The sequence below is a fragment of the Lates calcarifer genome, linkage group LG4 (genome assembly GCF_001640805.2).
Source record: "Lates calcarifer isolate ASB-BC8 linkage group LG4, TLL_Latcal_v3, whole genome shotgun sequence".
Taxonomy (NCBI): Eukaryota; Metazoa; Chordata; class Actinopteri; family Centropomidae; genus Lates; species Lates calcarifer.
The window spans coordinates 16,665,744-16,692,383 of record NC_066836.1 but is presented as its reverse complement, the minus strand read 5'-3'; the positions used below and the strand labels follow the sequence as shown (position 1 = coordinate 16,692,383).

The following is a 26,640-nucleotide window of genomic DNA, read 5'->3' as shown; positions in this document are numbered from 1 at the left end:
CTAAGCTAAAGAATAAATGTATTCCCCAGAATGTTCAAGCTATTTCTTTACACTAGGCTGTAAATATATGACAAGAAACTAAATTTGTTTGAGAAGCCACTGAAACACAAATCGTCTTTATTTGTTTTGTCACTTTTAGCTGAAAAGGTCACGGCTGTGATTATTTGCATTCCAACAATAGATCATGTGATATTAAATTAACTTGAAATAAAATTGTTGTTTTAATTGCATGTCAGCAGTCAGCCCAGTATAATAAAGCTGATTGTACGCTGATCAATACCTAACTTTCATAATGATTCCCCTCAGGAAAGGAAATCGATAATGGTGTTTTGTACATAATGAGCACTGAGAATCTCCTGTTATTACTCAGTGAGAACTGAGACGCCCACACAAACCATTAACACCATTAAACTAGCCAGTATGGTCTCCACATATATACAGGTAGCCTAATGAATTTGTGAGTATCAGTGTCTTTCCAGACTGCACATGCCCTCCAAGGATGCTTGATTAGAAGCTGTGAAAAGTGATTAAAGTCCCATAATATGGATGGAGAGTCCCAAAGGATCAGGTGAGAAGAACGATGACACTGACACATGCATACAGAGCTGCACACAGACACAACAGAAATCCTTACTACGCTCACTCTATGTCTGCTCAGTGTGTGGGTGGCTACAAGTCCCTCAGGTAGGGTGCATTTTTATGTGTGGGTTTCAGAGCCTCTGACGTCTCAAAGCCTTGGGTTATTACAGTGCGGAGGACAGACTCTAACCCGCAAACACACACACACACCCAGGAGACATCAGTCTATGAGAGGAGGAGAGGAATCTACTTACACAGACAGAGACAAAGAGCCTCAACCTCCACCACAGTCTACCATTAGACAGAGCTTTCTCCCATTGTATATGATGAATTCTTTCATTTCCACTGATTAGATTATCCTCCTGCTGCTTCTCTCTCTCTCTCTCTCTCTCTCTCTCTCTCTCTCTGTGTGTGTGTGTGTGTGTGTAAGCTGCTGTTGAGATATATAGTGGTAGGCCTGTAAAATGAATACACTAAAACACTATAATTTATTGTAGCACTGATTATAGAATCTTTATTCAATTATTTACTCTATGACTTTATACCATGCACTATGCCATGTGTGTAACGTGTTACTGTATATGCCATGTCTATAATGTATAAAAACCCACATGCATCTCTGACATGTCACTTTTAACATATTTGTTCTTTACTTAAGTATTTCCATTTTAAGCAGCTTCATAACTACATTTCACTGCAACATGTCGAACATTTAACGCCACTTCATTTGTAGTACCTCTTTAGTTACAAGTTAGTTTTCATGTAATAAATTAAACTTTTCAAGGGTGTATGATGTGTTGCCTATGGCAACTATTAGAACACACGACTGTTTAAACATTAACACACATATATAACCCTATAATACTAATTTGATAATATATATGGGATATATGGCCCATTTTGTGCAGTACTTTGGTACTTGAAGTACATACTTACAATTAAAACAGATTTTTAATGGAGTGTTTTTACAGTGTATCTTTGCTTATACTGAGGCAAAGGATCTCCATCCACTACTGTACACGATTTACAGCTGCAATATGTACTGTATATACACAGCTCCAGGCAGAACTGCAATTAACCATTGCGTGGTTCAGTTCAGTGACTCACAGCTTCACCATATAAGGGAGGACAAAGTGATACTACAGAAACACCTGCGGACAGATTTTCCCAGCGCACGTTGCAAATGCGTGGTGTCAATTACATTTCATTTTTGGGCGTAATTTACGCCTGAGGAACAGAGCTCAACAGGGCTCCATATACACACCAGTTAAAAAAAAAAAAAAAAAAAAAAGAGAGAGAGAGAGAGAGAGAGAGAGAGAGAGAGGCTAATTAAGGAAAATTCCAAACAAAATTAGACCTTAAATTTCTTTTGGGAATTCTTGAATTATTAATCATGATTACTCATGAAATTACAATATTGCCTATTGGCCGTGGGGATATTTATATTGCACGATTTATTAAACAAACTCCAAAGGAAATGGAGACGAGATGGAATGACATCATGGGACCCACAGAAGTATAGAGTTTATGAAATATATATATAGGAGAGAGAAAAGAGCTAATGGAGCTGCAGATGATGATGATAAGGCTGATAGTCATTTCGCAGTTCACTGAGTCACACAGAGGCACTCTCCTCTCTCCTCTTTGTTTATTGTCAGCCAGACAGTCAGGTGTTCATCCATCTCTTTTTATTTATTCCTTTTAACTCATTCGTTTAATGTATTTCAGCCCCTTGGATGTGGCCCTTCTTTAAACTATTTTTTAGAAGAAGCCTGCTGAGACCTTTGAAAGGAGAATTTCAAAAGGCGCCTTTAAAATTAAACCCTCCATGTGCTCCACTTTGCTGCTGAGATTGACAGAGAGCAAAACAAAAAACTTCACAAAGCAAGTGACAAAAATGAGTTTCGATAATGTTCCCCATAAATACTGTTGAGCTGTGTGCTTACACTAATGCTATTGTATTGTCTCAGAAAAGGACGCATTCACGTTACAATACCCAGAGGTCACAGCCAGTCCACACTTAAAGATCGGTGGCTGCGGAACCATAAATATATTTAATCAGTAACACTGACAGTTTGTCCCCCCGAGTCCCCCTCTTCTGCAGAAGAAACATGTGGAGCTCTGTGGTGGAAGTGACTGATTAATTTTGTATGTGGAAAGCTTCTCGTTGCAGTGTGTGGGCTCTTCTTTTCACCAGGCTGTGCTCTGTTTTGACATCAGATTGCACAAACGTGATCAAAACTACATCAGAAATCAGATTAGAGATAATACTTTGGTGGTTTGGATTGCAGTTTTACAGGGACGTCTTCAAATGACCGTAACGTTTTCTCAGTGAGTTGAATTAATGGGTCACTCCACGTGTTTCCAAACTATGATCTACTGGACCACTTGATCAGTTATCGATAATGGGTCAGATGCTGAGTTTGCAGCAGCATGTCGACAGACTCTGTCTCTCTCGTGGTGCTGACTGTGTTGAAGGCGCTGACCTTGGTGCTGACCTGTGGGATTTATGACATGATCTGCACCGTTTCCGTCTCCATTTATGGTTCTACAAACTTCTTTTATTGTTCTAATTAACCTATCCTTCTTATTGAACCTCAGATAGCTGCATCATCTCAGTTGGTCATGTGTATTAAGTCTCTAAATCCGGAATAGATCTTATAGTTCTTTGTATGAAATTTAAATTATGAGCAACGATAAAGCAACTTTAGGCAAAAATAGAATATTATTATTTTTTAAAAGTACTTTTAAAAGTAATATTCAGGGTGCGCCTGTGCTGCTCAGTCAAGACTAAACCAGGGTTTTGTGCTTAATGATGCCAGGTGTTGGCATTTGGCTCTCTGGTTTACTGAGCTGACGCTACAGGTGTTTCTTGAATATTGATACTCTGGCTGCAGAAGCGTCTTCCTGGGAAGCCCGGGTCGCCGCTCCTACAGCCCGCACGTCACTGACCTGACATCAGCACACAGCTTAAAAACCCGGAGCACCGAGCGATGTAAACACAACCAGGCACACCTACATATGGGCGCAGCCAGACACGCTGCTGGGAACAGAGCAAAATAATCACCTGGATGCACCGCATTTTATGCTCCAGGATATTTCAGGATGTAATTTTACCAGTAATGCTGCTTTATTTTGAGTAACGCTCTCTATTTTCAGAGCACGCTTTCTAAACATCACAGAAAGTTTCTTGCACTTGTGCACCGTTGCTTTTAATAATGATCAACGACACTCTCGCCCTTGGAGAACTGGACGCGAATGTTTCTGAGCCGCTGTCTCCTCTCGCTCTTGGCCACAACCACAGTGCGCTTCGACTGGAGTCCAAGTCTCTGGTCACTTCAGCCACGATGTTCGCCGTGGGAGTCCTGGGGAACCTCATTGCCATAGTTGTGCTGTGCATCTCAAAAAAGGAGCAGAAGGAAACCACTTTCTACACTCTGGTCTGCGGGATGGCCATCACGGACCTGTTGGGCACGTGCTTCACCAGCCCGGTGGTGATCGCCACATATGTAGCCAACCGCTGGCCGGGAGGAGCGCTGCTCTGCCACTTCTTCTCCTTCTCCATGCTCTTCTTCGGCTCAGCTGGGATGTCCATTCTGTGCGCAATGGCCGTGGAGCGATACCTGGCCATAAACCATGCGTATTTCTACTCCCAGCACATCGATAGGACAATGGCGCGTTTCGCGCTCCTGGTCACCTACCTCGCTAACATCGTACTGTGCATTATGCCCAGTTTTGGCTTCGGGAAGCACGTCAGGCACTTTCCTGGGACTTGGTGCTTTCTGGACTGGAGAGCGATGGATCCTCTCGGAGCCTGCTACTCCTTCCTGTACGGCGGCGTGATGCTGGTGCTGATCGCAGTGACAGTTTTGTGTAACCTGGCGGTGTGCAGGTCGCTGGTGGGGATGAAACAGAGGACAGGAATAGTCAGGACGGAGCTGTGCGAACAGGGAGGTTCACGTCGCTTCTTCCCCCGGCTGCAGTCAGTTACTTCAGCGGCGGAGATCCAAATGTTTTGGCTTCTGGTCTTCATGACCATCGTTTTCCTGGTTTGCTCCATCCCTTTAGTGGTAAGTGCGACAACCTGTTTTATCCCAACTGCCTATTCTAGTGTAATAATTGCGCACTGCTATTTGCTTAATGCATATGGTTATTGACTTCTGTTGTATTTGATATTATGACACTTATCTCAGACATTCTCTGCCCATGTGTCTCTACCTGACAGGTGCGAATCTTCGTCAACCAGTTATATGACCCTGCCTATATCTCTGCTGGGGGGGAGCCTGACTACCGCAGCGACCTGCTGGCGATCCGCTTCGCTTCATTCAACCCCATATTAGACCCCTGGGTTTACATTTTGTGCCGGAAAAACCTGCTGCTAAAGGGTTGCGAGAGGCTGAAGAGGGCAGTGGCGCGGGTTAAGGGCAGTCGTGGAGACAACATCGGCTGGGCAGAAGGTCAACACTCCCCTCCGTCTTTACACAGCAACGACACCAGCTACGCGTCATTACGCACGGCAAGCTACAGGAACGACGTGGAGCACCGGGTGTCGATCAAAAATAAATCCTTTACAGACTTCGCGTTGAGACAAGCGTGGGAGTACGACACCGCCCGGGTCAACTTTCACCCGTTCAGCGTCGAGTCGACCGCGATCCTCGGGTGTGAGGAGGAAGTGGCGGCCGATTCCAAACAGGAGGCGGCGGCCAAGTCGTCCCCAGGACGCACTCCAAGAACACCGCCGCTCTCTGCGCATGTCAGAAGAGTGGACTTTGTCACCTGCACGTTCAGCACACCGAGCTCCTGTCAGTCAGCGGAATGCCTTTGATGGACATTTCTTATCTGCCAACACCAGTTCAGAAATATTCCTGTGAGTCTGGCAGTTGCTCCATCTGCACAGCAAACTGGTACTTTTTAATTCAACTGTGAGAAAAACCAACGCTGCCAGTGATAAACACTACATAGCTCTTATGTTATTTAACCTGCTGCAGAAAATTCTCCAAATTTAATTTAGGCTTTATTTTAAGGCACAACAGCAGATTATGCAGTATGGCACATCCAGTTTTGCATTGCTTTTTATATCAACCAGAATGAGGCCCAGAAAAACACTGGCTGTATGTATAACTGCTGACTGGTGGATATGGAAAACTGCACTGTATTACTGGTGATGTTGGGGTCACTTTTGGAGATGAATGTGATTTCTAATTCCTGCCTAAAGTACACAGACAGCATGAGATGAAGGCTGTGGTGACAATTTAAGCTAAATATTATTATACCCCATGGGTACAAAAGTGTGACACTCTAAGAGCTTTACACACTGTATGAATCCATATGTGCCATTTTTAATACATGTTTATTCATTACATGTTGTTGTTGCACTGAGTTTCATATATTTTTTTAAACGTACACGCTGCTAATTTACTCTGTGCCATTGAACAGTGTTGCATGATGCAGGGAAAAATGAATGTAGGCCATTTGAACCTTGTTAAATCTTGTTTTATATAGGACATTTAAATATAATGTTTTGATATTTGCAGTTGTAAACAGCCAAAGTGAACACATCACCCTTTGAAAAAGGAAAAAGAAAAAAAAAAATACTGTTGCTGTAAGCTGTGTGACCTGTGGTGTTCGCTGGATGTATTGGTGGGTCTGTGCAGAGAAATAAAGTGACACTGAAGAGTTTTACCTGCTCTGAAAGAAGCATGAAAGTGTTTTAACTGCAACCACTCTCAGCTGACAGACAGGCGGCAGAAGAGCTACACCTCCCTCAGTTCAAACTGGGGACAATAGGGTAAATTTGGCTTTTTAAACCAGCAGGTGGCGCTACAACATTAAAAGTCCTGTGTAAATTTAACCGGGAAAGGGTAGTGATGTTGATACTGTTCTAAAGTCAGTATGAATCTGTGCAATATGTGAAGTAGCCAATGATAACAATGATATATATATATATATATATAAACTTTATTCCCTTGGAGAATAATGCCATACAAAAATAAAGGAAACTTTATGTAATATAATAATAATAATAATACTAATAATAATAATAATAATGAATAGTGAATTCAATTACTCGGCCACTTGCATAAACTGAGAAACGTTGAGGTCCTGTAGTATAAATGTTTCACTTGTTTGCCTTACACACATTCTAGTTGTAAAACTGATTTTCTGTTTCAATCATACCATGGAAAAGCTGATATCACTACCCAGAATTCACCACAAAAATAGAGATCTGCTCTCACGTTTGTGAGATGCTCTTGAGGAAAAATATTTATTGAGTATACCACATTATTCAATGTAGGTCAGTTTGTTATTCAGATTTTTTTTTTTTAAAAAAAAGTTTCCCATGGATGAAATGTGAGAGAATTTTTTTTTGGTGCTTTTGTTTGATACAATCACTCAACTAATTTCAAAAACGGAAGTTTTCAGGGTACATGAGACGTTTAATAAATGTGAAAATCAGCACCTTTAAAAAATAAAAAATGTACGTACTGTATGCGAGCAGAAGTAACTGTCAACATGTAATCTGAATCTTGGCAATAAATAGATATTTATCTACAATATAGAGTTCATAAAAACAGCTCTCATATGAAGCTATAATAAATAAATAATTTATCAGAAATAAATATATTTTACTTTTATACAGTAATACATGAAGATGCATGGCATCCATTTGGCTGAGTTCACCTGAACATAGAAACGATACAATGTAATGTCCCTGTTTGTGTGTGGAAAAAAAAAAGATATTGAACTTCTGTTAGGAGCTGGTTTCACTGTGAGCTGTAGTGAACATCATTTCATTTTTTTTTTGTTTGTTTGTTTAAATCCGAATATAAACACAGCACAAGTCCTTTAACTGTGTCTTTTCTTTTTATCTCTTGAGCTTCGGCCTTCAGGTCTCGTCCGTATAGAATCAAAACAGCCGTGTTCACATAAAGAGTCTCTTCTGTGAGTAATAACTGGTCTGCTGTATCCTGCATTAGCGACCACTTATTCAGTTGAAAACAATTTATCCTTTGATGAGGCAACTGTAAATCCAGACTGTGATTCCCCATTGTCCTCCCCCCCAGTCTCTGATTTTGACCCTCACCGTCCAGCTGCACCCAGACCTCTTCCTCCTCAACTGAAGATGCAAAGCCAGAAAGCGGCCTTCATCACTTCCCCTGCTCTGTGTATATGACAGCGCCCACTCTGGCTGTTTTCTACACCCAAGCCCAGGCCTCATACAACATCCACCCTGAGCCTCTCTCTTAAGGGTGGATGACACCTACCCTCATTCATCTCCTCAGCCCATACACATGCAGCTGGCGGCAGATAACGACTGGATGGTCCTCCACGTGGTCTGGGCGTCCATGAAGGAGACTGACTCGTACCGGTCGGGCCGGCAGCAGGGGTGGCTGCTGACCTTGCGCCGAGGCAGCGACCCATTTTCCAGCAGCGCCTTCAGCGCCAGGTCGTAATTTGTTCTTGAAGACTGGCAGGAACCCACGCAAAACTTAAAGAGGACAATCTCATCTGAGTCAAACCCCAGGCCCAGGTCCCGAACCCTCATCTCTCTCTTCTCCACACGGCAGTCTCTGCTGCTCTGCTTTGGCCGCCTGTTTTTACCTTTACCCTTTTTATCTCTTTTTCCTGTCTCTTCCTCTTCCTCTTTCCTCCTCCTCTTCTTCTTCTTCTTCTGTGATCCCTTGGGTTGAGGTTCCGTGGGGTCAGAGGAGCGTGGAGAACGCCCGGCCCAGCGACTACTGGGATGGTCATCCACCTCATCCATCACAAAAGGATCTAAAATGGAAAGGAAAGAGAAATGGTAAACAGAGAGATTTGCAGTGAAAATCAGAATTTATTCACATCAATTATCAATGAACCTACAGGTTCACTCTAACTTTAAATTTAAAATAATGTGTCACCTTTTAAATTACATGTAAACACAGTATATAGATATTACTGTATATATCTTATGGCTGTATATTTAGTTGACTGAGATACAAAGCAGATCCCCTGCCACACTCCCTCTTTCCACTCTAATGCTGCCTGGTGAAGCAGATGTGCTGTAAATGACTCTTTAATAAGAGATTCAGTACCATATAGAGCATGCCAAGTGGAGTAAGGGTCACTGTCATCTTCCTGCTCCTCGTCCTCCACCACCTCTGGCAACGTCACAGGAAGCTCTCGCTCCTCCTGGCCTCCCAGCAGGCCCACAGCGTGGCCTGAGTCTGATCCCACACCAGCAGCACCCGCTTTCATATGAGCTCCTTCCGCCAGAGGCAGCAGAGAGAGGAGCACCCAGAGCAGCACCTACAGGACACAGAAGACACATGTGAGCTGGCAGAAAGAAATCTGAGGGATTTATTAATTTGACTTTCTTGCATGTTAAAGTTAAATGAATAAAAGACTGAATAAGATTCTCAAAGACACAATTTCCTTGAGGACATGGAAAGTAGTTTAGAAATGTAGTCATTTTTTAAGCTGCATTGCGTTTTTTTTTTGTTTGTTTGTTTGTTTGTTTGTTTGTTTTGCACTTGGGGGCAGAGCAACAAACTGTAAACATGGCACTGACATACTGACAACTAAAGTTGATATCAATAAAGTTGATATGGAAAATCTGTTAGCAAACAGTTGCCCACTGACATATCCAGCAGATGCGGAGCAACATTAGCATATACATTATTTATTTAGAGCCGTGTTTCTGTTTGCCTAGCGTATGCAAGTCCAATATTCACCTTTCTTGTAGCTCTGTTGCTGAGTTACTTGCTAGTTGCTAACTTTGTCAGTCTGCTATTACATTACAGTACAGTGGGTTTGTCAGAGCTGCCTACTGTGGCTGAAGATAATGACCCACAAGGTAGAACTGAGAGGAACTGCAGAGTTTGGTAAGAGTTTATTAAGCAACATTATTTTAGCATATTTATTCCTTTTCCATCTTTTAGCAGAACCAGGCTAACTGTCTCTGGTTTTCAGTCTTTATGCTAAGCTAAGCTAACTAGCTGCTGATTGTACCTTCATATTTAGCATACTGACATGAGGGTAGTGTCAAGCATCTCCTCAAACTCTCAGCAAGAAATTGAATACATGCATTTTCCAAAATGTTGAGCTAATCCTTTATGTAGATTTTGATATGTACTGTTCTGGACTACTTCCAGAAAAGTAAGAATTACAGTGGCATACGGTTCTTAGTGGGTAGCTTACTTACAAATAAAAGACAGTCACCATCAGAGGATCGGCGGTGTTTAGTCATATATTATAATAAAATAACAATCATGATGCCATATTGTTGTTTTCATTGTGAGTGTGTACTTAATAATAAAACTAATTTGACAAAGTGCTTTACAGATATAAAAACAGATGAAGACAATGAGATTATTTACAAGAGCACATAAAACACACAAAGCTCTTCAAGATCTGTCTTAAGCCTATTTCATCAAAAGTGATCTCACTTACTCTTCAGTAATACTTAAGTCAAATAACTCTGCTTTCTTTCCGCCCCGGATCAGGCTTTGTCCACTGGCTTATAATTTAGCAATGAAAGCTTTGGCGCTGACATGGTTTTAAGGAAAGCTCAGGTCTGAGCCTTGTGGGGATGGATTTCATTAACAATTTATACCTCCACATAACTCATCCCCTGGTTTATAGTGGTCTGTACGGTGGAAATGAAAAATGATAAGGCTGGTGGTTATTTGCAGAGATGGTGGTTTCATATAAATGGATGACAAATAAGAAGAGTGAGACAAAGACAGAGATGGAGAGCAGAAGAAGTGACAGAAGATTGGAGGAAGAAAAAGTGTGGGAAGAGGAGGGGAAAGTTTCACAGTGCTCTTCTGGCAATGGCGTCTGTTTCTGACAAACCTTGGCCTTTGCTGACATTACAGAGGTAATCTCCTGTCTATCCTTCCTCCGAACCCTCCATCTGGTCCCACCTGGAGAGAAAGAGAGAAAGAGGGAGAGAGGAATGTCAGAACAAGAACAAGCCTTCTCTCTGTCAACATTTCTCCTCCCATAACTCCCTTTGAAAAGGTTAACATAAACTAAAGGCACAACATGCGGGCAATATGATGTCTATACATTCACAATTGTCCAGATACTGTAAAAAAAAAAAAAAAAACAGCCCCGCGGGCCCCTGAGCAAGCCGACATGTCACATAAATCACGTCTTCAATGTGTGTGAGGACAGTATGTTTGTTGCTGCTTCAGTAAAACACCAGTGTTTGCTGCCAGCTAGCGTGGCTAGTGTTGGCTTGCCAGTTCATACATCCATGCAAACAGCCTCAGTCTGGCAACAAAAGGCAGCATCTGCGATATACTTGTCAAAGGCATTCTTCAGGGTCATTCCTGTGGCAGAGGCACAAGCAGGGGGAACCAGGCATAGCGAGATCACTTCGCGGAGGTCCCAGACAAAAACCACAGAGATGCAGGACAGGTGATAAGAGGTGTCACGGATGCAGATGTTTATATATAGTACGTGCAGGGTGGAGGATAGTGCTGGCTGCAGAGCGCCCATAACATGAGGTCATCAAGATCTTTTGTGGCTGCCGGATTATGAAAGTCAGCAGAGGTCTGTGTTTCAGAAATGGGAAGAGTACTCAGTGGAAGAAGTGAACATGCTCCTCACCTATCCTGCAAAAAACTAATCCTCTGGGTACAATGAACATCTGTACAAAATGTCATGGGAATCAGTCCAGTGGTTGAGATATTTCAGTCTCGACCAACCAACCAACCAACCAACCAACAGACATCCACAGAGCTATGCCTCTAGCGTGACTAAAATACAAAAAAACATCAGCGTTGTACCATTTTCTGCTCTAAAACTTTGGAATTCATTTTAGTACAGAACAAGGACTGTGGATTTTCTCTCCCATGTCAGTTCTAGGATAGAATCTCTTCACAGCCAGTATGAACAAGATGAATCATTATAGTGACCATACACTCTGTTAATGTATTTATAGACATGTCAGTAGTAGGACTGGCTTAAATAATTAGAATCTATCCTGATGTCTCTTGATCATCTTTTGATGACTCATTTAGTCCAAGGGTAATTCCTGAAGGGGAAGAGATTGTTTACCTGTCTTTGGTTGTCAACCAAAGACAAATTGTTTAATTTAAATATTTTTTTTAGAGATTTGAAAAGGTAAAACAATCAAGTAATTTAAAGAAAAACAAGATTTTAGAAAATTCTAAAAAAAATTGTGTAACATATGTTTTTTTCCTGCTTTCCTTGTCCATCACAATTTCTCAGAGCCCAAGAAAACATCTTCAAATCGCCTGCTTTGTCCCATTATTATTATTATTACTCTGATGAGTGGTAGGAGACTCTGGAGATTTCTGGTTGTTCCAAAGTCAAGTTTAAAAACCAGAGGTAACTGTGCCTCTGCTGTTGCTTTGGAGCAGCCTCCTGCAAAGTCTCTGACTTGCCAAATCAGTGCATAAATCCCACTTTCCTTTTGTTTCTTTTAAAATGTCACAACATATTTTGTGGTTTGTTCTCTCTGTCTTCTCTGCCTCTTTTTATTCCCTCTTTCACTTTTCTTTCTCCTGTAAAGCACTTTTTAACTTCTCCTTTGAAAAATGCTAAACTAGTCAGGTGAAACAATCTACAGCCCGCAGATACCTCCAACATCTTTGAAACCACATCTTTCATCTCTAAGAGGCTTTGTATAACCTTGGCACTGAACTACAGCAACTCTGTACGCCCACAGTAACATATTTGAACATGTACTGTTCACGTGCTCATAGATCTCACCGATATGTAGTGTACCCTGTTTATTTAACAGTCAAAAACAATCCCAGCAGTTCTGTCTGCGCAATGAAATGGAAGACTGACAAAACGTTAAGGATCATAGGTCACGATAAGACCTGTTGATGCATTTATGCAATCCTGCATGTTCCAGCTTTAGTGATCCAGTCAAGGGAAAGTGAGGTTACAGACACTGAGGGGTGTGAGAAGGAACAACAGGAGGAGGAGAGACAAACTGAGCATAATTCAGACAGACAGACAGACAGTGTACGCGCCACCGCTGCAACCTAAAACCAAACTGCGCTGACTCCCCGGCTCTCCATCTCCCTCTGTCTCTGAGCTGATTTAAAACCTAACAGCAGTGTGAGGTGGGACGTAGGGCTACAGATCCTCATTGGGTCTCAGGAGAGGTGCCATTCTGAGTCACTAATACCACAGCTGGGAGTGTTTAGCCCCTTTTAGATCAGCGAGCTGGGAGTCTACACGGGCCTGTCTGCTGGTTCATTTCACCCCGGCACTCTGGAGCTGTTTACAGCCTGACGCCTCCAGCCTTTTCAGGGATGAGGTGGGTGGGGGAGTCGAGGGGCGGAGAGAGAGGATTAAAAGAAGGAGCGGGACACTAGTCCTGAAGAGCTCCAGACTGACACAAGCCTGCTGATGGTGTGTGTATGTACAGCTTCAGATCCAAACCCTACATGTGCACATTTCTATGTGTGTTTAGAGAGGCGAGCATGTGTTTCTGCCTCGTCTGGCTGATTAAAGCCTCTGGTTTGTCCATCAGGCCGCATGTCTGCAGCAGAGAGAGCGGAGTTCTTGTCACCTTCCATTTACATTGTTGGTCCTCTGCAGTCCAGTTGTTGTTCACAGTTAGTTAAGTGGGTAAGCCCTCCTGAAGCAAGTACAACCCATAAAACCAGAGCCAGCTACTATTTCCAGAGCTTATTCTGTTCTTGTGAATTGCTTTTCCAAATACTGTTTAAGTGCTTGGAGAAGATGGATGTGGATTTTGTTTTGGGGATATTTATGAGGTTAAAGAAAAGGGGCTGCCAGCACAAAAGTCAGTTCACTCAATGTAATGTGCACTGAACAGGCGTATGCCCTAAAGCAGGAATATTATGAGAGTTTTTATTCATTATTGTCAGCATTTCTACCTTCATCTTCTAACCATCAACTGATATTAACCTTCTGACTGTACCACCCTAAAGTCAAAACACAGTAAATACATATTTGCCCAAAATATCTGACCGCATAGAAATGATCATGACCTATGTGTGAATAGTTTTTTGAGTAGGGAGTTAGCCTTAGCTAAAGCTACATTAGCTTGTTTTCTGCAACTGAGAAATAAATTTTGATGTTCCATCATGCCACATGAATAAGAAAGTAACTAAATCTAATGTTCACATATTTAAACTAAAGATTAATATATTAAATTAATTTCATTAGTTAAAATGGGGACGAGAATTGAGGAAGAAACTAGGACACTGAAGATATTGTTTTATATAAAGTTTGTGACAGTGATTAATAATCAGCCTAAGAGGCATAAAATGAAGGTCTTACAACTTATATATATCTGTCAAACATTTGGCTAAGAGCCGTCAAACTTCACTCTCAAACATTTTTCTTGATGCCACTGTAGCTCTCTGAGGACATGTATATAATACAATAATTCCCTCTTTATTACTTTCAAAGATGTTATTAAGGCTATTATTATTGGTATTTCCAACAGAGACACAGAGAGGAAGCAGGACAGCATAACATAAATGTGTTTCTGATTACTGATCTATGTGCCTACTGTATACTATTACACCCTGGGACCTGAGCTTTGCCCACAGAGCCTCTATAAACCTATCACCTTGTAAAAAAAAGAGAGAGAGAGAGAGAGAAAGCTCTGAGCTCTCCCGTTGCTTCGCCTCCCTCTAAAAGCCAAACTTCTCTGATAATGACCTCCTATTAGAGACGCACTCTGTTCTCTGCTGTGAGCGCGTGCACGTGCATGAAATGTTCTGACCTCCAGCTTTAACCTGTCACTAACACGGTGCCTGATTGCAGGAGTGGGGAGAAAAACAAGAGTACAGTAAATCACTGCTGGCTCAATAAAAGACACCTGCAGTGTAAGAGGAGATGCAGGAGAGAGAGGCAGCAGAACACCAGGAGAGACGTCTGATCACTACCAGACACAGAGAAATCGGCGGAGGTCCCACAAAAATGAAGTATGATGATATCTGCTGTATGTCCATGTGCCCCAGAGCTCTGCATATATGCATCCAGAGCAGTGTGAAAACCGGTTTTGTAACTTTGCCTTAATTTTGCTCGTGGCGTTCTGTTGACAGAGTTTAATATCTTTTCAGTATGTCATACAAGGGGCCTAACAAAAGAGTCTAAGAAAAGTCCTCTAGGACAAATCTGTGATTTGGAGCTACATTAATAAACATAATTTTTTTAAAAATTAATATGATGTCAAAGAGTCATGTTTTACCACACCTTCTCTTTACAGTCCTCTCCTCCTCCTGCTTTTCATTTTCATCATACTTCATTTAATATTTCATACACATCAAATGTCCTTTTCTCTGTATGAGCTATCGTCCCTTTCCAACCAAACCAATTTCACTCTTCAGCAGATAGCCACAGCATGTCTTAAGCATGCAAGGCAGCCACAAAGTCAATGGAGAAAAAGGTAGAGGAGGAGCGATAGAGGGAATGAGATAATAATAATAATAATAATAAAAATTCTGTGATAAGAGTAAGGAGAATTAAAAATAGAGAATGAGTTATTGTCCAGGGGGAAAGACAAATGAGAAAAAGATAATTGAACCACTGAATGGGAGAAGTCTGAGAGCAGAGACAAGGTGAACACAGGGAAGCAAGGGAATGACAAAATGAGAGAGAAGAAAGAGAGCGCAGACTGAAGCCCGGTCAGTCTGTAATCCCATAATCCCTGGCAGGCAGGCAGGATGTAATTGCTCGTTAGTGCCAGTTTCCACTCTGAGGCCTGTCACTGCTGGAAAACCACAGAGCGCCGCTGAAATGAGAAACAGATAGCAGGTCCCATGCCTCGGTTCAGATAGGTAGGTAGGCCCCCCACATTAACCCCCAAAACACACACACACACACGTGCACACACTCTGGTGCGCACACACAGTCATTCTTTCTACTCCTTTCTCTCATAATCCTCTCCTCTGCCACAAAAACACACAGCCTATCTTAGTCAATTTCTCACACTCTTGAGCATACACACACACACACACACACACTCAGGGGAGGCCGGGATAATCAGAGGTGTAGACACTACAGAGCCTGGAGGAGGATGGTGAAGAGGGGAGTGAATCTGTGTGACCTTACCCCTCTCTGTGTTTCTCCCACCAGGAGATTTTATTAAGCGACTGACAACATCTGAGCCTGAAGGTGTCTGAGATTCTTCCAGGCCACTAACAGACAGTAGAGTATGAGAGAGAGAAACTCTGGTGAGCTGAGAGGAATAATGTGTCAGGAGCAGGGTGACTGACTGTGAGTATCATGAGCTGGGCCGGGCTGGGCTCTAACTACCAAGATGGCCGAGACAGGTGCTACTGACTAACTTTTTAGTGCTGAAACAAATGGTCATCTCAGTGACAACTCAACTGACAGAAAATTGATAGTCAACAAGTTTGATATTCAGTTGTATAAGATTTGCTGGTTCAGTTCAAATGTCTTATTCTTTTATATAACTCCATAAAATGTCATATTTTAGTGTGTACTGCTGGATTGTTCATAGCATGGGCACTTTTCACTAGTTTCCAGCATTTTAATACAAAAGTATAGAATTGTCACCAATATTTAAAGCTGCTCTAATTCATTTTTTGTCTATAAACAATTGACCGAATGATGTGTGCAACGTGAAAGAGGTCACTTGCAGTGACCATCCTTAAAGAATTACCACATGACCCTGCAGTTCCCCTCAGGTCTATTTTAGCTCATTGTTTCGGAATCACTGCCACTTCAACATTTTGGCTCAGTCTCATCACTCCCACTAGACTCGTTGTCAGCTGCAGGTGGCAGCTGTTTCCAGGGAAAAAGCTCTAATAAACACCTTACTACAAGTTCAGCAATTAGCTAACATAGGGGAGCATTTAGCAGCTAAAGAGCTGAAAAGGTGAAAATCAAAAACAAAGCTGAAAGGAAAGTGAATAATGAACTTTCATTCATCGCATAGTACAGAAATATTTATCTGCTGGTTGTATAAACAGGTAACTGTTTGCCAACATGTTCACCTTGTTATATTTATAACATGATAACATATCAATGATGTGCTTGCAGCTCACGTAAAAAGAAAAAACATGCTTCAAGATACATCTTCAATATGAATCTTCAATATGGTGATTATTTTGCTGATTAGCAGTTTGTGCAGGGTTAACTATTAGAGAGAACAGTACCTCTTTCAAGCTTTGCCTTTGGGGTTAGACAGTACAACCTGGACCTCATTAGAAGAACCTATTAGAGGAAAAAATTATTGGTTTCCTGATGACAAACCTGAATGATTAGTGATTTACCTCACTGACCCTGCAGCCTTCTCTCCACACCAAAGAGCAGAGCAACAGAGAAACGTGTCTAATGGTTCTTCACTGGGATAAATGAAGCACTTTTAGTGGAGAACAATGTGTTTGAAGAGTAACAGTTCTGGATTAACGCCCTCACACGTGCAGGTTCAAGTTGCCAGTGGTGCTGCGGAGAGTTACTGCAGGTCATCAAAGCGCTGGGATCACTGGGTCATAACAACCAAGATAAAATGTACGCCTTCACGGTTCATAAACATGTCACCTACATTAACCTCGAGCTACAGCCCTGATGGCATTATTACGACAGACAGAGAGAAAGCAGGAGGTGCTGTCATCATCTTTACCACCAACGCCACCTGACTTCATGAAAGGAAACATTTTCTCACAGTGAAGCAGAGAGCTGAGGCTGTAATAGAGAGCACAGAAGATATATATTACGGGTATATCCAAACGGTGCTGAGGGCATAAAATGACAGCATTCTCTGACAGCATCAGCTGCTAAGACACTCAGACACTCCCTCAATGTTTCCAGCTAACAGGTTTAAGGTATGCAAATCAAACTCACCCTTCTGTGTTTACATGTTTCTGTTTTTCTGTTCTTCTCCTACATGCTTTTGTTATGTGTCCTGCCAGGATCTCTGGCTTTTCACTAACACGTCACTATTTCATCAATCTGTCAATAACATTTCATTAGGAGAAAAGAAAAAAAAAATTACTGTAAGTGTCACAAAGTAACATGATATTTAGATTGGCTGGTTTTCTGAAACTTGTGGGGAGTAAACACAACAACATCTATTTATTTCCAAGGAGAAATGAGAAGCTGGTATGTAGTGTATTACTGCATAAACAACAATTAAAGAATAACTTGGGCTTGTGCAACTTATGCTTGTAATTTAAACCATAATTTGTAGTGGTTATGATAACATATTTAACAAGGTGATTGTGGATACTGTGGAAAACAGCAACATTGCTAAGAATAGATCCCATGGAGCAAGAAACACAAGCGATCACACAGCAAGTCAGTCTGTTAAATTTGATAGATGCGTAATGAATAGTCTGGTTATTCATTTTTCTGTTTGCCTTAATTTCCTGTTTCAAATGTGGTTCAACAAGATTTGTGATTTGGTTTAATCACTATTTTTACGCTAACCATGCATCAAATGATTATGGGTAATGTAAAAGAGGTCATTTGTACTGACACACCCTCAGAGTGTCATCGCCTGTTTCTACAGTCCCTCTCAGATGCACAGACTATTTCTTTGTTCTGGTTTTGGGGCCCACAATTTTATTGTTTTGTTTAATTATCAACACTCTGATCAGCCAACTCTGATAAACCCACCGTACGCTACCTGCTCAGCACAGCAGACACAATTAGCATCTAGCTGGTACACATATTGCAGCATTTAGCAGCTACAGACCGACAGACAGAAGTTTTTCCTTCAGGAGCTGGTGGAGACAAAAAACAGAGCTAAAACAGAGAGTGAATATTGAACTTACATTTTTCATTTGGACACAAACACAACTGAATGAACCCCAGACAATTATTTCCTAACACATTTAGCACAACTATGTCATTGTTTTGTTCTACTGCTCACAAGTGGACAAAAAAAATGAATTCAATAAATGCAGCTTTTGAAACCATATGATTAGCAATGTTGCCATGTTCCTAGATCTCAGCAATTAAATTAATGAATATAATGATATTATAAACAACAGGACTGATGGCCAATAAGACAAAGTTATTTTAAACCAGAGTTGTCTTTTAATACACCAACAAAAAAAACTGCAACAGCTTTTGAAACTGCAAAACAATGAAAGAGCAGGGTTTCTAATACAATGAGGGAGTGCAATGAACCTGCTGTAGGATTTTCCACATCAGCTGTAACTTCCACGATGTACAACGGCCTCTACAAGATTAACCGCACAGGGTCACTGGAAAGTTTAGCTGATGTGCAGTTAGCACTAATTACCCATGTAGAAACCCACAATGCAACAGACTTATAAGCCTCTTGTGACCCGATCAGGTAAATTAGATGGGACACTGTCATCCGCTGCTCTGGGCCTGTTTTTCCCATGAGCCTTGAGATAAAGAGACCCTCCTGATGCGACACATCTGTGTCCTGACCGTCTCGCTCTCCTTCACTGTGTTTCTCACTAAGGCAACTTCCCTGTGTCCCTGACCCTAATAACCCAAATTCCTGCCTGATTAAGTTGGTTTTAAAAGGAAGCCACACAGAGAGTGGTTGGGTGAGCCTCACCTTAAATGGGAACACATTTTAGCTGTGTTGGAGCAATGATCAGAGGATAGCATTTCATTTTCCAGTGCTCGTGAGGACGGTGGCGCTTAAAAGGCCGCAAAAAGGACAGAGGGAAAGAATGGAGAGGGATGGAGAGGAATAGATAGAAAACAATTAACATTTAACACAAAACATCTTTCAGTTTCTCTCTATATTACTGACATTTCCACTAAAAACTGGCTTTGTACAAACACACATGCACACAGAACCCCTCATCTTTCACATAAAGCCAAACACACACTCTCTGAAATCCCCTCTCCCCCCTGCTCACGACCTTTTCTTGCTCCCATCTCATGTTGTTATTTCTCCAAATTAAGCCCACACTGAGCCTGAGCATAACACTCTGAGAAGTGGCCATCAGTGACACACACACACACACACACCCACACACACACAGACTCAAAACTGGCCATTAATAGTGTGTCTTGTGTCTCGGTGAACCAGCACTCTCCAAAGTGTTTCCGTGTCGCCCGCTCGCGCCCCAGACAGGCTGGGTTTAATGACCTGGCCTGATAGTTCAAAGCAGCCCTCAGACGCTATGATTAATGAATCTGACCTGCTAATTTCAGAAGAATACAGCTTATTGTATCAAAAAACGCTCCCACAAACACAAACACTGTGCTGGGCTAGTTAACATTCTTCTGCATTTTGAGAAAAAGTTGTTTTAAGGAGGGAGATTTTACGATAAGGACAGGAGTTAGCTTTATGTTTCATCAGCGGCTCCAAAAGTATTAACTGCTGCTTTGTTCTAAATAATTTAAGCTGTTTGAACTTGAAGAAGCCAAAGTGCTCAACAACAACAAAACAATTCAAGATCAGAGAAAGAAATAATTCCCCAAGCGTACTTACACAAGATTGTCCACCGCTACAAAAGCAAGGGCCCAGAAAACAGAAGTTGCATGGGAAGCATTTGTCTGAAGGAATACATCTAACAAATTGAAATTCCTTTTTGTCAGATCATGCCTCCTTCAATTTGCCCTGAAGGAATCACTGTGGTTCGCTGCGTACTTTAAGCACTTCCAGATTGAAGTTGCCCTGTGGCACTTCAGGTTGCATAATCAATCTCTCTCACTGCACTCTCTCCATTAGTGCTGGGACAAAACAACCAGAGTAACGTTACACACTGAGGCTGAGACACGGCTGAAGACAAGGCTCCCTGCGCAGAACACACATCCATCTTTTAAGGACAGATTTCCACTAATCTGAAAAGACTGTGCCCTAGTTTAAAGGTTGAATATGTCAATGCATCAACGTTGCTGTGGAAGCAAAAAGGTTAAATAACATGTTGCTCGCAAAATTGAATCCTCTCGCTGTGTTTGATGATGCTTTTTATGCACCTTTGTACCTACTGAGCAGTCAGTAGATTTCACCTGTTGTATAGTGTTTTTTATTGTTCTCTAGTGGATACAGAACGATTAAAGTTATTAGTTCTTGTAACAGTCCATAAAATGTCATAAGAATGACTGATCCTTGCAGTGAATTTTGTGAAAGGAGAACAGAACAAAAATACACACTAAAAAGGCAACTTGATAAATGTTGACTGTATAGTGTATTGAATGCAGATTTTTTCATTACTCTTAAAATCCCCAAATACTCATACTGAATGACAACGTCCAGATTCAAACCAAAAAACATGCAGTTTGTGCTAGCTGTAAAGATGTATATTTTCAAAACACGGATGAAACTGTATTTTTCTCATGTTAGCTAGCTAGCTAACTCTGAATACTAAGGATATGAAGTACTAATGAGAAAAACAAGGGAAAAAATCTAATTTACAATGATTGTCAATATACTATAGCAGTTGAAGTTAATCCAGACATGCTATCTAAGACCTACATATAGATTTTGGGTGAGTAATGAATATTTATCTGCAGTTGTTTAGATGTTACACTGGAGAAACATTGGAGACATGAGGGCTGACCATTAGGGTGAGTGGTCTTTTTAGCCTCTGCAGCTGACATATTAGCAGCTAAATCTCAGTATAGTAGCCTAGTAGCTAAATCTGGTACAATAAACCTCTTTTTGTCACATTATATGATGGTAATGTGTATATTATTTTTAGTTGCGTAGCTAACGTAACTCAACTTTAATGCCATTCTAATAAGTTAATACAAGCAATGCAAGACTAAGAAGACTCCTGAAAATCAAGAATTTCAACAAAGATTTTTTTAAGAAAGAAAGTTCTGAAAGGAAAAACATTGTTTTGTATACCTTTTGTAGTATTTACTGAGCTCTGAAAGTGGCTGAATTTTATCTTCCATTCTGCATTTTTCCAGTTCATTTCCCTTTGGACATCAGGTGAGTTAGATTGTTATGTTTTTGTTGGCAAATCTGATGATAAATAATATCTTGCAGAATTACATTTTCTAAGTATATCTCTGAGTATCAAATGAAATACATAAAAGTAATATTTGAAATATCAGGCTCTGCATCTGAAAGCTTAAGTGAGTAATGAAGACCACTGGGAGAGGAAGACAAACTGTGTCAGATCCTGGTTGCAGCCACTGTGGCTCCAAATATATTTATGGGGATGCTCCAGTATAAATGCGTGGGAATAATGATAACTTATTTTGTCATTTTGATTACAATTGTTAAACTGGATTTTCTTGGGCTTGAGGAACAACACAGAACCCCATCAGAGCAAGAAAGAGTTAACCCATAACACCAACAAACGGCCCGCTAGCACTCGTAAAGCCACATGCCAGTTAAAACAAACCAGACCACACATCAGGAGGCTGCTGGTAAAGAGAACGCGCTGCCCCACGGTACCTGACCCTCGGTGGAGCTGCTGACCTTGTGACCTTTGACTGGAGGAAGTGAAAGCTGTGGCAGCATGACGGGGGAGTGTGAGATGCCTGAAGCTGAGGCGATACTCTCATGTATGGCCTGAGAACAAACCTGAGATTTTAAAAGACACGAGCAAAGAAAAACAAGGTTGTTTCACGACATGTTTTCACACATTTTACAGGGGCATTCAGTGGGGGGACGCCTGCTGGGGATGTGTGACATATCTCAGGTGATGCCAAAGCTCTCGGACACACAGAGATTCATCAAGTACAATACAACAGCTTTGAAAAGCAGAGAGGAAACACAAAGTTAAAACACCAAAGCAAGATCTGACTCTGAACATCTGAGGCCAGTCGAGCACGAGTGACATTGTACATACATGAATGTGTGAGTCAGTGGGTCACTGAGTCAGTGAGTAAGTATGAAAGTTCATCTGTGAATGTGTGAGTCAGTGATGCATCATGTAGTTTCTTCTAACATCTCTGAATGGATAAATCCTGACAAATTGCACAGTTCGGGACGGAAAGTACCACAAACTGAAAGTGTGAGTGTGAGGAAGGAAAAAAAAACTGTTGCAAAAGATCCTGAAGCAGCATCCCTGCCACCAGCTCATGATCCAATGAGTTTGATCTGAGACTGAAAAAAAAATGTGCTTGACTTCCAACACGTCGAAACACCTGAAGCTTAAAAGACTTCATCTGCCCCTGATCCCCTCAGAGGCATCGGAGAGGAGAGAAATGGATGCAGCTGTGTGTGTGTGTGTGTGTGTGTGTGTAAAACCAGCACTTTGATATTTAGATTTGCAGCCCACCACAGAGGAGGGTCACACAGGAAGACTTCCTGAATGTCACTGTTTCCTTCTCAGCCATAAGAGCACACACACACATTTAATATCACACTCATTTTGATTTACATTTTTCCACAGTTCAGTGTCACCTCCTCACACCTTGTAAACGCTTCAAACCATAAATCATACAACTTTACCTCATAAAACGCAGAGAACAAACACCTCCACCATCCTCCTCCCGGATTACATTTCTCAAACATGCTCCCAATAAACACCAAATTAAATCCAACACTGAGTCCAGGTCACGGTGACCCTGAGAGGAAGAGGCGCCTAAAACAGCTGGCAGGTGCGTGCAGGCAGGTTTGGAGTTCAGCAAAAAAAAAAAAAAAAAAGCCACTGATGTGAAAAGGAATCAAACATCAAACAGTGTTGTCACAGCAAACACGAAGACAAGAGCGCAGGTCTGCTCTCACCAATGTAACCAACAATATTCCTCAAAAATGACTAAGACATAGTTTTAAATCACTGCTCACACAACTTTATAGAATCAGAGCGGCGTCTTACCGGCTGTGCTGCGCGCAGTCTGCTGCGCACCGGGGACGATGTGAGAGCCGCTTCTTCCGCGCTGCGTCCAGCTCATGTTTTTGGCAATCCATACGCCGCGACGCGTCATGTTTTGCACTTCACTGTCACGGCAAGGTGCGAGTGTTCAGAGCGGGCTGACTCCTCTGCGGCTGAAGCAAACATGAAGAATCCATCTAAAAGCGGTTCAGCTTCAACGGGAGAGGCGCCTCCTCCTCCTCCTTCTTTCTTTTCGTTTCTTTTCTTCTTCTTTTTTTTTTTTTCTTGCGCGGCCGAAATCGCTCTTTTCTCTGGCCGGTGTCCTGTCAGAGCCTCAGCACCCTGGGCAGAGAACAGAGGAGAATAGTGAGTACAGATTATTACCTGTGAGCTAAAATCACATCATCCTGAAGTTGTATAAAGGGCCTTAAAGTTAGATTTAAAGTTTGAGTGAACTACCACCCCTGAACGTGATCACTTTTATTACAATGTTCCCCCCAAATCTCCTGAAACAAGTGTTTTTATAAAAGCGGCTCAGGCTCGTTTTCTGCATCAGTCTCGTTTCTGAGGGAAAAAGTCGTGAAAAGTCAAACTCTTCTGGAAATAAGTGAAGTTATTTAAATTGTATTTTCAGTCATTTCAGTTGAGGAAACAGTGTATTTTAAGACCAAATGACATGTTAAGTTTGACATTTTGCAGGCGGCTGAGCTATCCAGGTCAGAGAAAATAAACTTTACAGCTGGCTGGTGCACGCGGTGTGAAGCCTATATAAAATCTAATTAGGCAGGAGATTGTTTGGGGTGACACAAACAGCCCAGCATGGTGTGTGTGTGTGCGTGTGTGTGAAAGAGACAGGGAGAAAGACAGTCAGTGTGTAAAATGCGTGTCCCCAGTTTGCTGCTTCTCCGCTGACTCACGTCCAACCATCGTTTAATGAAATGAAGCCAGTTTTTCAGGCATGGCTCCCCTCTCCTTACCTTCAGTAACCTGTTCAGTCTTGCCTCCAAACACAGCTCGTGTAGTTAATGAGTAAATAACACCGCGAGAGATTCTCTCACAACATGTTCTGCGTCTCTTCAAAAGTGAAGTCAAGGTCGTTACAGTATCAAAACGTCCAAGGAGAGACTCTGCGCCGTCACCTCATTTGTGACGCCTTGCTTTCTTCTTCTTCTTCCTTTACTTGTCACTTGATCTTCAGCGGATTTGAACGTAAAGTTCAGTTGGAAACAAACGCAGCTCTATCGGTCGAAATGTCTTTCTTAAACATTACAAGTCCATGCGTCACGCCTTTACGCAGCTTCGGTCCGCGTCTCCAAGCAAGCGCCTCTCTTGTCTTTTCTTTTTTTTTTCTTAAAAACTTACATCGGACTCAGGTATCCAGGTTATCAGAGACTGTGCCGCTCCGGTGTCTTCTCAGGAGTCTACTACACAGCTACCAAACAATGTCTACAATGCCTCGCAGGACTGGAGGCTATGCGTAAAAACAGCGCGCCGCTCCGCCTGTCAGAGACTTTGTGAAACCGGAGCGCGGTGGCCCGCTGTACAAAGTGCTGCGATTTTTCTTCCCCATCCACATAGCTCAGATGTCTTTTTGTTCCTGCGCTGGGAGGAGGGAGGGAGGGAGGGAGAGGGGAAGTGATTGTCACAGAGGACGGTCATGGAGTGTTTCTGGAAAAGTGTTCCAGTGGAAGAATCCATCAAAGTGACATCTGTCCTTCAGTGTTTACACTTCCAGACTCATAAATGTCCAGTGTTTCACTATATTTCACTTGTACTTGCACACACACAGAGATAGTGCAAGTGTGGTTACACACACACAGGCATGGACTGATTTCATGGCAATGGGCCCTTGGGCACAGACATGTGCCTCACCCCTCCTACGTAAGCACAAGACACCCAGACTGAGGGAGGTTTGTGGTTGTTTCCTCTGGCTTGTTTGTGGTGTGTTTGTGGTTGTTTTGCATCTTTTTATGGTTATTTGTCTCTCTTTGCAGTCGTTGTAGTCATTCTGCTAATAGTTTTGAGTCTTTGTCATTGTTTTGAGTCTCTTTATGGTCTTATTGCATCCCTTTGTATTCAAGTGATTGACCTTCCAACAGTCACTTCAAACAGAGGCTCTGGCCCAAAGCCTCCTGACCCCTCAGGTCTCTGGGTTCTGTGCCCAGAAGGCCACTGAAGTAATCCTCCCGTGCACCCATGCATGACTGACTGTGTGCACCTGCAGACACACACTCACGCATGTTTGCTGCCCTGCTTCACATGTTTGCTCAGCCCTGGCCTCTTCAGCAGTGTGTCACCTGCTGTCACGTTCCACACAGACAGATGCACACCGTACCCCCCCCCCCCCCCCCAGCTCACCACACCACCTCCTGGATCTTCTCCACCCTCCAACTTGCAGGTTTGTACCGTTCCGTCCTGCCACACCACCCACCCACCTACCCACCCTCCGATGCACGGAAAGGCCTTCCAGCTGAGGCACTCCCTGCAGGGCAAACACTGAGGCCTGCCGAGCACAAAGGCTGGGTAAACAGCTCCTTAGCTTTCCTCTCCGGGCCCACTTTCTGCGCTGAGGCAGAGACAAATGCAGGGAGGATCCTGGTCTCTGCCACAGCGCTATTTATAGTAGCAACCAACAAGGCAACAATGCACACAGCTGAGGTGTATGACATGCAGGAATGTACCGTCAGATAATAAGGATGAGCTGAACAACAACAGGAGGGAAGAGAGGTCTGCTAGAATCATAAAAATCTAATATTTGAGACAAAGACGAGTAAAAAAAAAACTTCTTTTCCTAATAGTACCCAAAGCACAGATTTGTTTTTACTCCTTGAAATACACCTGAAACATTACCACACACATAGAAGTAATTCCGTTGCCGAATAATGCCAGCACTCCTCTTAAAAAGATGAGACAATAACCTCCAGAGTGAAAAATGTTCTCAATAAAATGAATCACTGTGTAAACTTTAAGTCAACAGGCAGGTGGCAGAGTTACAGCAGAGGGCACCACAAATTTAAGAAGTGTGTGTGCCTTTCAGAAGTGTGTCTACATCATCCATCACAGTGAGCGATGGCGATGAACTTGTTTGGCTTTGTGAGAGGGATTTGCAGTGTGACACTGTTTGTACACCCACTGTTAAACCCCATGCAAGCACAACACAAATATATCTTTAGCACAGCGCGTATGTGTGCACACACACACACACACACACAGGTTTAGTCACAGGAACATGCTGTTGTGGAATTTTTCATTTCCTTGCAAGAATATAAAACTGAATTTATGTGGACATGAAGATATGAGATTTTTTGATTTTTATCTTTTGTCTGTGTCTGGAAAAGTTAACGCTCCTCTCCGAAAAGTACTGCTGTCCCTTTCG

At 42.2% G+C, this 26,640-nt stretch overlaps 2 protein-coding genes across 3 annotated transcripts; one reads left to right on the top strand and one right to left on the bottom strand.

Annotated features, from left to right (window-relative positions):
- The first annotated feature begins 1,985 nt into the window (after positions 1 to 1,985).
- Positions 1,986 to 6,519, top strand: ptger4c (prostaglandin E receptor 4 (subtype EP4) c). The gene is made up of 2 exons (XM_018677115.2): positions 1,986 to 4,649; positions 4,805 to 6,519. Exons 1-2 carry the CDS (start codon positions 3,798 to 3,800, stop codon positions 5,402 to 5,404), a joined length of 1,452 nt encoding a protein of 483 aa, XP_018532631.1. The 5' UTR covers positions 1,986 to 3,797; the 3' UTR covers positions 5,405 to 6,519.
- Positions 6,520 to 6,658: 139 nt separating this feature from the next.
- LOC108883691 (artemin) lies at positions 6,659 to 25,584 on the bottom strand. Of its 2 annotated transcripts, XM_018677117.2 has the most exons (5): positions 24,242 to 25,584; positions 23,268 to 23,606; positions 10,417 to 10,487; positions 8,655 to 8,868; positions 6,659 to 8,355 (listed from the first exon to the last, which is right to left on the bottom strand). In XM_018677117.2, the coding sequence occupies exons 2-5, from the start codon at positions 23,374 to 23,376 to the stop codon at positions 7,859 to 7,861; spliced, it is 891 nt and encodes a 296-aa protein (XP_018532633.1). In that variant the 5' UTR covers positions 23,377 to 23,606; positions 24,242 to 25,584; the 3' UTR covers positions 6,659 to 7,858. The 2 variants fall into 2 exon arrangements, with proteins under 2 accessions (XP_018532633.1, XP_018532638.1); XM_018677122.2 differs by lacking the exons at positions 23,268 to 23,606; positions 24,242 to 25,584 and adding an exon at positions 22,901 to 23,226.
- Positions 25,585 to 26,640: the final 1,056 nt, after the last annotated feature.